Here is a 12,682-nt window from a genome sequence, read left to right on the forward strand (position 1 = left end):
TCCCACCAAAAAAAATCTGTACTGGTTACTCTCACTATTTCAGTGTGAAATAAACTGCAAATATGTTCAACGAATAAAGAATTTATTAAAAAAAATAAGTCTACCAACTGTTCATTGCAGTGTGTGCTGCTTTTACCCATTCTGCATGAGCAAGGATCTTCATGCAAATATTTTCTACTGGATTCAAATCTGGGCTTTGAATAGATCCTCAAGATTTCTTCTTTGAGCCACTCTATTGCTGCTTTTGGTTTATGCTACTGAAAGATAAGTCCTCGCCTTAAGTCCCAGGTCTAAAGTAGATGTTTTCCTTCAAGATTTGACTATGCTTGGCTTGTGAAAATAAAACAAACTTCTTCTGTTGCAAAGCATCCCCACAAAAGAACACTACCATTATTGTGCTTTACTGTATGAATGGATTAAGCAGGTTAGGTGCTGCATTTGCTTTATGCCACAAAAATTATTTGGTCCGTTTGCTAAAAGTTCCACATTGGTGTCATCAGACCACAAAAGCTTCTACATGCATGAAATATCCCCTAAATGTTTCTTTGCATATGCTATATGGCACATCACATGATTTTCTTCAGAAATTGTTTTCTTTTTTCCACTATGAGGCATAAAAGGCCCCAGCATTCTTATGTGCAACCACAGAACCAAATTTGGATTCTGCCTGTAATTTCACCACTGAAGCCTCTATTTGTGGGACAGAGATGAAAAGAGAAGACTGTGCTGCTATATTTATTCCTTGCCTTAGACCGGTTCAATCCAGCTCAGGACTTGGTGCTTTCAGACAGCCGTTATCTATGCAGAACTACTAACCAAGCCAAAACATGACGACATTTCCAGATGGGGTTTGTCATGAGAACAGAGACATTGTCCCATAACTTCCTCAGGTTGGCTGTATCGGTGTGATGAAAGCACATGCCACCAATTACAAAGATCCATAGGACTAAAACGTTAATAATGCCTGGTCAAAAATGGAAGAGACACACATGCTCTCTCTCTCTCCCCCCCCTTCTTTAGAGAAACTTTCTGAAAAATTTATCTCTTGCCTTCACCCTTGCTTGCCCGCCCTCTGAAGTTTTTCAGTTTACCACCTCTGGTTAGCTGAAGCTGGAAGGACAACTTTGTCTTATGAAGAATCACAGCTGCAACTGGGATGTTTTGTCTGGCAAAAACCACTGTTGCACAAGATTTTAAGGTATTTATAAATCTTTTATTTGGGATATTTAAAAAAAACAAAAACAAAAAAACCCCAAAACCATAAAATATTTCTTAAATGTGAACTGAACCTTCTGATGTTCTGTAATCTTGTTAGAGGATAATTGTTCTGGCTTTTTCACTTAGTGTTTCTTTAGAACAGTGTTCTTCAACCTTTTTACACCTATGGACTGGCAGAAATAAAAGAATTATTTTGTGGCCCGGCAGTTGAAGAACACTGGGCTAAGTCTTGGGCCAGACTCCGCCCATCTTTACCCAATCTTCACCCCAGACCCCTCCCCTATAATAGTACTAATTGTAACACTATTTTTTCCATTCATTTTTCACAGATACACAATATAATCTTATTAACATAACATAACATAAAACGCACTTGTATACCGCAAATACCATTAAGTTCTATGCGGTTCACAAAGACTAAATACAAATGAATAAACATCCTATATCTAACTTACAAAAATTTCTTGAAAAGATACATCTTCAAGGCACGTCGAAAACAACACATAATGGTTAACCACAAAATTAAACTACACAAAGCACAGACAGCAGATGTAAATTTGCAAAATTGACATAATTCAATCACTAAATTCAAAAATAAAATCATTCCCCCTACCTTTGTTGTTTTCCTTCCTCCATGCTATGCCTTACCTTCTGGCCTGCTCCTGCCTGACCAGGTTATGCCACCCCCGGTGTTATCTTCAGGCCGGCTCTCTCTTCCTCACTGATGCAGTGCACAAAGCTGCGGGCAGCAGCTCCTTGCACATCCCATGCCTCATCTGGAAGCCTTCCCTCTGACGTTGCAACGGCTTCCGGTTCAGGCGCAGGACGCGTGTAGGAGCTACTGCCCATGGCTTTATGCACTGAATCAGTGAGGAAGAGGGAGCTGGCTCGAAGATAAAGCTGCAATCGCACTGTGGACCGGCAGTTGAAGAACACTGTTTTGGGCCTGATGCACGTGCTGGCCCTGTGGACCAGTAGGAAATTTCTGTGGACCGACACCGGTTCACGGACCGGTGGTTGAAGAACACTGCTCTAGAACACAGACATTAGTACTAGGAATTACAATTGAACCATTATTAGGAATCCGTATTATATTAGCATTTACTAGCCAAGATAACTCCAAATCATAGTTACCTGATGCTAGGGGTCAGCACCCAAGAAAAAGATCTAGGTGTCATCATTCACAATATGCCGAAATCTTCTACCCAAAGTGCGATGGCAGAGGCCAAAGAAGCAAACAGGATGCTAGGAATTATTAGGAAAGGGATGGTAAATAATACCAAGATTGCTATAATGACTCTGTATCACTCTACAGTGAGACTTCATCGAAACTGCAAGTTACCAGTACATCAATGAGGGACTTGGCAGAGAAGGCCTCGGTGCAGGCACTTGAAGATTATTCTCCCTGGTGGCTGAGGCTACTAAAGATAAAATAGGCACAAGCCAAGAGGGGAGATGAGGAGGAAGGTTTAGGGGTGCCAACTCACATGGGGGTGGAGAGCTGCTGGACTCACAGGGGGATTCTGCTGCTATGGCCTGGTCTAGGGGCTGAGTGGAAGAGAGCTGGGGGCTGGAGCTGGAGAGAAGAGACAAAAAGGATGTTTATTCTGTAAGAGGGGTGACTGGAGCCAGAAGGAATGGAAAGAGGCCCCCTTCAACTATGGAACTGTTTGCCAACACACCTATGGGAACAAACATTACTAAACCGATTTAAGTCGAGTCTCAAAACATTCTTGTTCAAAGACGCTTATGAACTATAACCTTTTTCATTATTTCCATCTCTTTTTTGCAGACAGGCTCCCACCCCATTGTTTTGTCCCCTATATGCGTCTCTATCCTATGAATTTCTTGTAGCTCCATCCCTTATTCTTTGTATCTTAACATACGTCTGTTCTTGTCTAAAAATTTGTACTCCCATGATTTGATTTTATGTATGCCACTTAGAAATTTGATAAGCGAGTTAACAAAATTTTAATAAACTTGAAACTTAATAAACTTGACCCATGTGGGTGGGGCTGGAAGGGATAGAGGAATTGGACCTGCAGGTTGCTAGACCCATGTGGGAAGGGAGTTAGAGGGAAGGGAGAGAGGTGCTGGACCCATGTTAGTGGGGGGACTGGAGCAAAGGGAGATGTTGGACCTGTAGGGAGGAGGAGAGAGAAGATGCTGAACCAAGGGGATGAAAGAAGAAGTGAAATACTGAACACAGCAAAGGGAGAGAGGAAAGAGAACAAAAGACATTGGTGTAAGGGAGTAAGAGAGGGGAGAAGCTGGACACGGAGATATATGAAAAAAGGGGAGATGGTGGGCATGAATGAAAGCAAAGGGATAGGGACACAAAGGGGAACACTGCATGGGGGTGGTAGATTGACACAAAGGGGCAATGCTAGACATTGGAGGGTTTACGGACACAGAGGAAAGATGGCTAGACATGGGGAGAATAGGAAACAGAAGAGAAATGCTGGACTTGGGGGGTATTATAGGGACACAGAGGAGTGATGTTGGACATAAGGGGACGAGATAGGGGACATAGGATGATGATGATGATGATAGGAAAATGGATAGAGGGAAAATACTAGAAAGGGAAGTGTAAGACACAGAGAAAGGAGATGCTGAACATGGGGAAAAATACATAAACAAAGATGGAAGATGGATGGCAAGCTTGGAGAAAGAAGAAATATCAAATGGGTGGGAGACCCTGGCAAGTGTGTTAAGAAAAGACAGAAGGAAATAGAAACCTGAACCTCAGATCAACATGATTTGAAAAATAAAATGACCAGACAACAAAAGGTAGAAAAATAATTTTATTTTCTATTTTGCGATTTGAATATATCAGATTTGAAATGTGTATCCTGCCAGAGCTAGTATTAGATATAGCTGGGGACCACACAGCCCACTAACAGACTGTGCCTTCTTCAGCTTCCAGTAGGCTTAGGGCTCTCTCGGGCCAGGGGGCAGTTGCCCTAGTTGAACTCCTGCCATGTGTGACCGAGGTATTCTGTTAGCATGATTTTTTAATGTAGCATTCTGCAGTAATTTGGCTTGTTCAGTTTTCTCGATAGTGGAAAGGATATTTGTGAGAGGGAGGGGAGACAGGGGTTTTGTTGATCCTTGTTATGTTATGTGATTTATAAAATGACAATTGAACAAAATTTTGTTTCTTTTTATATTTTATACTGACGTCAGAGAAAGGGCGGGACCGCCGGAAGAGGAAGCAGCGTAGACGCAGGGCTAAGAGAAGGGGCAGGACCGCCGGCAGAGGAAGCAGCAGGACGACGGTAGGCAGCTTCTACATGATGGGGTGGGGGTGGGGAGGCTGTGGGGGTGCGAGCGGTCCTTCGAGGTGCGGGTGCGTGTTCGAGCGCGAGCTGTCCTTCGGGGTGGGGGTGCGAGTGGTCCTGCGGGGTGAATCGGACGTCGGGGGGGGGAACAATGTAAAAAAAAATGGGGATAACGCGCTCACACGTATAACGCGCACGGTTTGTAAAATCGTGTATAACGCGCGCATTATATGCATGAAAATACGGTACATATAATGGTGAATCGGACGTCGAGGTGGGGGGGGAACAATGTAAAAAAAAAAAGGGGATAACGCGCTCACACATATAACGCGCACGGTTATGCACGGTTTGTAAAATCGTGTATAACACGCGCGTTATATATAATGGAGGCGACAGCTATGCAAATTTGCCCCATACATATTAATTAGGGCTATCCTGAAAACCTGACTGGCTGGTGGTCTTCCAGGACAGGGTTGGGAACCACTGGCCTAGATAAAAGTTCCAAGATCAAGCTATTTACTTTTATAAGTACAGGCATAACACAATAAGGAGATTGGGTTCTTACCTGCTAATTTTCTTTTTTAGTCCCTCCAGACTGGCACAGAATGGGTGGGTTTATGCTCCTCTGCCAGCAGGTGGAGATTGAGGCATTCACTTTTGGCTACAGTCCCATCTACAATCAGTCTGACGAATAGCCAAGCAGAAACTAACTAGGCCGAGTAATAACATTAACTCCACACTCACATGGAGAAGACAAAGGAAAATGTCCAAATCGGAGTGGAACATACTGTTGGATACTATTAGAACAAGAACCTTCCAACAATGCCCCACAGTTAGCCAACTAAACCAGCTGAACCAAGTGTGCTGCTCTTAATATACTCCCCAACAACCAAGACAACAAAAACCCGCAGAAAAAATTAACTCTTCGCGAGAAAACACTAAACAAAATGACAGGGCGGAGTCTGTGCCAGTCTGGAGGGACTAAAAGAAAGAAAATTAGCAGGTAAGAACCTAATTTCTCCTTCTTTATCGTCCCTCTAGACTGGCACAGAATAGATGGGATGTACCAAAGCAGTACCCATCATGGGTGTGACTCCCGAAGGGCTGCCACAAGAACACGCTCATTGAACACTACGTCCCTACGCTGAACAAAAAAGCTGTTGAAATTCAGGAGTCATGGGGTAAATCCAAGACATAGTCTTAGCTGCCCACAAGGATCCCTCTGGGGTCTCCCACTGATCTGCGACTAATGTGGTGATGTCTACATGTGTGGGAAAAATGTGGTTTGAGAATTGATGCTGCTCATGGACTGTGTGTACTGTGAAATTGACAGCTGCCAAGATTCCAATTCCCTCAGGTCTCCTAGACACATTGTACCAGAATGCTTATTATATACCCAGAAGTACCAAGGTGGAGAATGAAGAAGGGGCTTTGGACTTCATCTCTTCTCCTGACAGTTTTGTAAGCATCTAATTTTCTTGAGCCCTCACAAGATCTCAAACTAAGAGAGCCACATCGTTAACTTTTCAACAAAAGATAGCAGTTCTAAAGATGTATATTTAAAAAAGCAAGTATTTTATAAGCACCTGGTTCATGATATTTCCTGATATATCGACTAATCCAGTTAAGATGGATGACATTTCTACATCTTAAACCAAGTGTACTGGCTGTGGGAAATTGAATTTTTTAAAAAATTTCTTTGCAAACATCTAGTTACACATGGAAATAAATCAATATATTTTTGTTGAACAAAGCAAAGTCAATTGGAGAATTTATTAGTTTAGAAGACTATTTAGCAAAATTTAGATTAAAATGAATTACCTATTTTATGTGATGGGAACAAAAGATAAGGGTTCTAAATGATACTTCTGTACCTGTAGTCAAGTTTGGGATTGTGTATTTACTTGCCTCTTCACCCAGTATTGCTGTTCCCAATGATGTGGGTTAGTTGTTTTAATTTAGCATTTTTTTTCTTCTTGTGACTTTTCTTTTGGCATTTTCTTCAATATGTGGTGTCGGACTGTTGTATTGTACTGCAATTTAAAAAATATATTTTGCAGCTGGCTTACACACATTCCTAGGAATTTCTGCTCTTCCAAGCAGCTAAAGTCCATGTAAAATCTTATTCCTAATGATTAATAAATTCCAAAATGAATAATGAACGGTTTAGAACAGGAACTAACAACCTGTGGCTCTCACTGTGCCTAAGTGCTGTAGATTGACAAATACTTTGAAACTGACCAGGAAAAGGAATTGCTGACATCCTACTAATCCAATGAGATGAACTACCAATAGCGGAGAGTAAAGAAAGGACTGCAAGATGGAAGAGGGACAACCAGGTAATAAAGTAGTATATAGAAGGAAAGAACACAGTTGGCTGTGAAGTTAGTTAGATATGCATTTACTGCTCCAAGGTATCAGCAAGCAAGGAACATTACAATAGCAAATTACACTGCTCCCAGAAAACAAACTAAAAAAAACATGAAAAAGGTGGGTCGATAATGGATAATTGAAATGCATCATCTAAAAGAATTTCCTTAATTCAACTTTTGCTTTGTGAATAAAACAGCAATTATAACCAACTCCTTTCTCAAAAAGAGGCTGCTGCCCTCTGTTGCTTGGAAACCAGAAATACAGTATACTAGATGTATGTTTTCTCTGGCTGCTGACATCCAAGCTTCACTGACTGCAGCAGAGGAAAAACAGCAGGTGAGAAATACTAAATGGTGAACTACAGGAATGCCAGAAATTTGCAGAGCAGGCTGCATACTGTGCTTCCACATGTGACAGCTGCCTCCAGGTTAGTAGCAATAGCCCATCATCTGTATTATTCTAACAGAGACAGAATCTGAATCTTACCATAGCCAGCCATTGAATCTCCATTCCCACCATTCACTGTGCTCTTATTCTCCTCTGCCAGTGCTTTCACATATTTTTTGCTTAAGTCCAGTATCTGTACACGTAATTCAGCGCTGCTCTGATGTCTTGGATGCTGAAAAGTGTAGTGTAACAACATTAAGCCCCAGATAAATCCAAATATAAGCAACATACAGCTTAGTTTCTGGGACATGGTTTTCCTGGAAAATGTTAAAAGCATATTGCTTAAAAGACAAGAATTTTATAAAGGCTTGCAGTCTTAAGCTGTTTTGAGCCGTCTCAACACAGAACTGCTGGCACAGAAAGGCTTCGGTGAAAGCAAACAACCTCTGATGGGCTCACTTTGCAGGACATTTTCTTAAAAACTGTTCAGCTTGCAGATCCTATTCAAGAAGAAAACCTTTTTATTGAAAGAACATAACATACTTTCAACATCTAAGAATAGTCAATATTTAACTATAATGCAAGTGTAATAGTTCTAGAGAGGTACATAATGAACATCATACTTTGTATTGTTTCTTTTTTTGGGGGGAATTGAACATTCAATTTTTATATGGCATATGAAAAAGTTAACAAATGTAACATTCAGCAAATGGTGGATCAATCAATAGCACTGCAGAAAATGGCTCTTCATTTCTTCACATTCCAAACTCTAGACCGGTGTTTCCTGTCAGTCTGCCAGTCCACCTAAAAGCCAATATGACCGTCCCTACTTTCCTTCCACTGCTACCGCCTGCTTTAACTAATAGCAGAAAAACAACAAGAAGGCACAGGGCCACAGTGTTGGCACACACTGTCAGCTCTGCCAGTCTCCTGCCCTAGAACAGGAATTTACATCAGGGGGGGCAGAACACCATCAGTCAACAGTGCATGCCTGAATACTGTGGCCCTCCACCTGCTTGTTGCTGTTTTGCCACTACTGGTGCTAGTCAAAAGCAGCAGGGAACGGAAGATGCCAAAGGTAACTTATGAAGGAAGAAACGAGACACCAGATGGAAGCTGAATGGAAAAGAGATGGGAAATGATAGATATAAAAGTAGAGAGATAAGGGGGACACACTGCATGGAAGTGGGGGAGAAGATAGAGTTAGTGAAAGACTGGAGAATAAGAGGAGGAGAATGGGAGGGCCAGGTTGAGAGAAAACTAGATAAATACAGTTAAAGAGGGAAATTACTGTAAGAATGAATGAAGAGGAAGAAAAATAAATGGAAGAATAAAGGAGGACCCCTCCCCCCCAATATTAGAGATGGATGCAGTGGGAGGAGAGATAAAAATAGCAAATGGACATAAAACCCTGGCACAAGAGTTAAGAATAATATAGAGGAAAGCAAAATGCAGAGATTGGGACCAACACGACTAGAAAAATTAAATGGCCAGGCAACAAAGGTATAAAAAATAATTTTATTTTTAAGTTTGGATAAAATAGTGTAATAACCACGTTGATCCACCCTAATATGAAAAACTGGAAAATAAGACAAATACATTTTTTAACTAGCTTTCAGAGGTGAAACCTGCTTCCACAGGTCAGGACAGTATAATATAACAGCAACAAAGTGCCTGATCTGAGGAAGGAGGATTTGGGCTCTAATTGAAAAACGTATTATGCCGAGACTTCCGGTGATGTCACCAAGCAGCATGGTCGGGTACATCTCGAGCTTTGGCTTGGCCCGTGCTACTTAGGAGTTATTTGTGTCTTCTTAGCTGTGTTTTGCTTATCTTTTTTGGTGTCTTCATTGTTTGTTCCAGTGCTGCTCATGGCGGGCAAGAAACCACAACTAGACTTGCAAGTTTTCGTGTTTTGCACCAGCAGGCTCCTCGACCCCGAAGTGAACAAGATGACAGCGGGGTCAGAGTGTACCACGCAGCAGGGTCTATCAGTAATGGAGAGTCCTCCATGTGTATTTCGGGATCCTGACCAAACTGGCCAGCAAGGAAGATCTGAAATCGCTGGATGCAGGACTTAAAGTCTTCCTTGACAGTTTGTGGTAGAGGGTGCTTTGGTTCCAACTTCCCGTATGCAGGAGGAGTTTGGTTTGCAGGGGGCAGACTTATTATAATATAATCAGGTGGTGGATTTTCTTAAAAGGAAGGCTCTGCCAAATCTTCTTTTAGATAATGATGCATGGGATAAGGTGTGGGAGGCTTCTAGTGGGCGGGGGTGTATTTCCAGACTTTATGGGTTGCTTCTTGTGCATAAGCCACCGGTGCATTATTTTGCTTATTGGAAGACCTTATTGTGACATTCCTTTACGGCTGGTGCAGTGGAAGTCTATATTGCGCTCTCTCCTTAAGCCTTCTATAGCGAGCAATTTGGTGGAAAATGGGTATAAGCTCTTGTATCGTTGGTATTATATCCCTGAAAGACTTCATAGGATTAATTCTAATCTCCCTGATGAGTGTTGGAGAGGGTGTGGGAAGCTAGGCACATTTGAACACATTTGGTAGTCTTATCCAAGGGTGGGTCCCTACTGGGATTTGGTGTTTTCTTTATTATCAGATATATGTGGGGTGCTCATGGTTAAAGATTTAGGTTGTGCTCTTTTGAATATGAATCCGCCAGGAGTCCCAGGTTCATAGACAACGGCGCCAAAAACAAAAGTGCGCGCCGACAATTGAGCGCAGCGCACGCCGCTGCGCCGCTGTAAATTACAGTTTTTAGGGGCTCCGACGGGGGTTTTTGTTGGGGAACCCTCCCCAGTTTACTTAATAGACATCGCGCCGGCGTTATGGGGGGTTTGGGGGGTTGTAACCCTCCACATTTTACTGTAAACTGAACTTTTTCCCTAAAAACAGGGAAAAAGTGAAGTTTTCAGTAAAATGTAGGGGTTACAACCCCCCACACCCCCCACAATGCCCCACAACGCGGCGCGATGTCTATTAAGTAAAGTGGGGGGGTTCCCCCCATGCCCCCCCGTCGGAGCGCTAAAAACAGTAATTTAGAGTGGCGTGGCGGCGCGCGCTGCGTTCAATTGTCTGGGCGCGCCTTTGTAGAGGCGCGCTTTTGACCTGACACGGGAGTCCCATCTAAGTTATCTCATATTATTGCGACTGTGGTCACGGCGGTGTGCCTCGTATTGGTAGCTGCCTGGCGACAGGATACAATTCCGTCGCAAGCACAAGTGGTCAATAAAATGGATTATGTTTTCGTATGTCCAAATTGACTGCTTTAAAACATCATAACTTAGGCTCGTTTTTGCAGCGGTGGAAGCCATATATTGACTGGATTGCCTGAAGGGGTTGCCGATTCGTTATTTGTGTATACTATTTACTTTGCGTCCAGGACCTAGGGGGGAGGGGGGATAGGAGTGGGGGGGGGGAGTTTCTGGTACTGTTTTTTCTTGCAATATGTTGGCATTGTAAAAGTGTTATGTCACAACAGTTTGGTTGGTACTGGTTTCTATATGTCTGTTTTATAATTTGTATGCTTTCAATTTTTCAATAAAAAATATTTTTTTTTAAAAAAAAGGTTGAAATAGTCTTCCTTGACTTTACTGAAAAGCGAACTTAAAATAGGTGTTGATGGCCTACAAAAAATAAAAAAAATAAAAAAATATGGGATATTTTGCTGGAAAGAGCTAAAGTGGAGCTATTAGCTGATATTTCATCAATAACGCTGCACCATTGGAGGGAGTGCTGAGATGTCACCTACAGGAGAGAGGAGGAGAAGCAGTAGAAAGGAGGAGGAGACAGAATCAACTTACCAGCCGGGGAGAGAGCTAAAGAAGGCAGAGGAGGCAGAGAAGACCAGGAAGCTTGGGGCAGGCGAGAGTAAGCTCCACCCACCCCCCACCGCATCGGCAGAAGCAGCACCGAACTCCCCCTTAAAAGGGGAGGAGCCAAGCGGCACACACGGTGCCGAGCATCGGGAGAGAGGAGGAGAGATGGTAGAAAGGAGTAGGAGGAGACAGAATCAACCTACCAGCCGGGGAGAGAGCCAAAGAAGGCAGAGGAGGCAGAGAAGACCAGGAAGCTCAGGGCAGGCGAGAGTAAGCTCCGCCCACCCCCCCCACCACGTCAGCAGAAGCAGCGCCGAACTCCCCCTTAAAAGGGGAGGAGCCAACGGCGCGCAGCAAAGGCATTCGCCTTAGCGAGAGCACCTTAAGAAGGGCCGAGTCACCAGCTCAAAGACACCTGGGAGCAGCAAGGTAAGAACATAGCTAACACAACTGAACTAACAAGCTAGAAGGCAGACACACAAGCTAGAAGGCGGACTAACAAGCTAGAAGGCGGACTGAACTAACAAGCCAGAAGGCAGACCAACTAGCACACAGCTAGCGACAGAAAGCACCCAGCAGAGACACATAGCCAGCAACAGACTGTGCCCAGCTGAAACACACAGCCAGACCACCAAAGACAAGCTCAGGAATGGCAGGGAAGACTAGAAGCACCAAGACTGCAATCAAAATCAGTGCTCCAGCTGCCGAAGAGATCCAGATGAAGACCACAGTCTCCGTGGAGACCGAAGAGGACTCCCCCCCCCCGATGGACGACGGAGGTCTCCGTGCAAACCGAAGCTAAGCCCCAGCTGAAGACATCGGTCTCTGTGCAGACAGAAGAACACACCCAGCAACAGCCCAACGGAGACATCCTGCAAGAACTGACGAGCCTGAGGGAAGAAGTGCGGCTGCTAAGAAGTATCCGGGAGAGCGAGGCGTTCATCGATGAAGTCGTCCAAGAACTGTCTCAAGACTCCGAGCAAGTGTTGTTACTTCCAATGCTGCAAACCTGGTCGGTGCGGGTGGCTCGAAGATGAACCCGTCTTCGTGCACTTAGAAACATAGAAATAGACGGCAGATAAGGGCCACGGCCCATCTAGTCTGCCCACCCCAAAGACCCTCCCCTACCTTTCTCTGTGAATAGATCCCACGTGTCTGTCCCATTTGGCCTTAAAATCAGGCATGCTGCTGGCCTCAATAACCTGAAATAGTCTTCCACTTCAGGTTATTGAGGCCAGCAGCGTGCCTGATTTTAAGGCCAAATGGGACAGACACGTGGGATCTAGTCACAGAGAAAGGTAGGGGAGGGTCTTTGGGGTGGGCAGACTAGATGGGCCATGGCCCTTATCTGCCTTCTATTTCTATGTTTCTATGTTTCTAAGTGCACGAACGCAGGTTCATCTTCGAGACACCCGCAGCATTGGAAGTAACAACTGGGGTACAAGAAGAGACTCGAGACGATGACACCTGACAACTAGTCACCTCTGCAAGCAAACACAGAAGGTGGTCCTCCTCTTCGCTATCTTCATACAAGCACAGCAACCTCACACCGACACCACAAATCACCCTGAGCAACAGATTTCAACTCCT

At 43.8% G+C, this 12,682-nt stretch overlaps 2 protein-coding genes across 3 annotated transcripts in view; both read right to left on the reverse strand.

The window, feature by feature from the left end:
* The window catches only part of FAM221A (family with sequence similarity 221 member A), a 226,730-nt gene that overhangs the window by 199,175 nt on the left and 14,873 nt on the right, over nucleotides 1-12,682 (reverse strand). Inside the window, exons 1-2 of one of the 2 annotated variants that reach the window (XM_033930866.1) lie at nucleotides 7,359-7,497; nucleotides 6,374-6,532 (exon numbers count right to left, since the gene is read on the reverse strand). The exons of the other annotated variant lie outside the window; for it this stretch is intronic. The gene's annotated coding sequence lies outside the window, so the exon portion shown is untranslated. Of the gene's footprint in view, nucleotides 1-6,373; nucleotides 6,533-7,358; nucleotides 7,498-12,682 lie in introns of those variants that run through there. 2 annotated transcript variants of the gene reach the window in all.
* Nucleotides 1-12,682, reverse strand: part of CCDC126 (coiled-coil domain containing 126) — a 28,736-nt gene that overhangs the window by 1,181 nt on the left and 14,873 nt on the right. The window contains exon 2 of the mRNA XM_033930869.1: nucleotides 7,359-7,759. Coding sequence (XP_033786760.1) covers nucleotides 7,359-7,596 — 238 coding nt within the window. The 5' untranslated portion in view covers nucleotides 7,597-7,759. The remainder of the gene's footprint in view (nucleotides 1-7,358; nucleotides 7,760-12,682) is intronic.

This window comes from Geotrypetes seraphini, chromosome 2 (genome assembly GCF_902459505.1).
Source record: "Geotrypetes seraphini chromosome 2, aGeoSer1.1, whole genome shotgun sequence".
NCBI classification, from domain to species: Eukaryota; Metazoa; Chordata; class Amphibia; order Gymnophiona; family Dermophiidae; genus Geotrypetes; species Geotrypetes seraphini.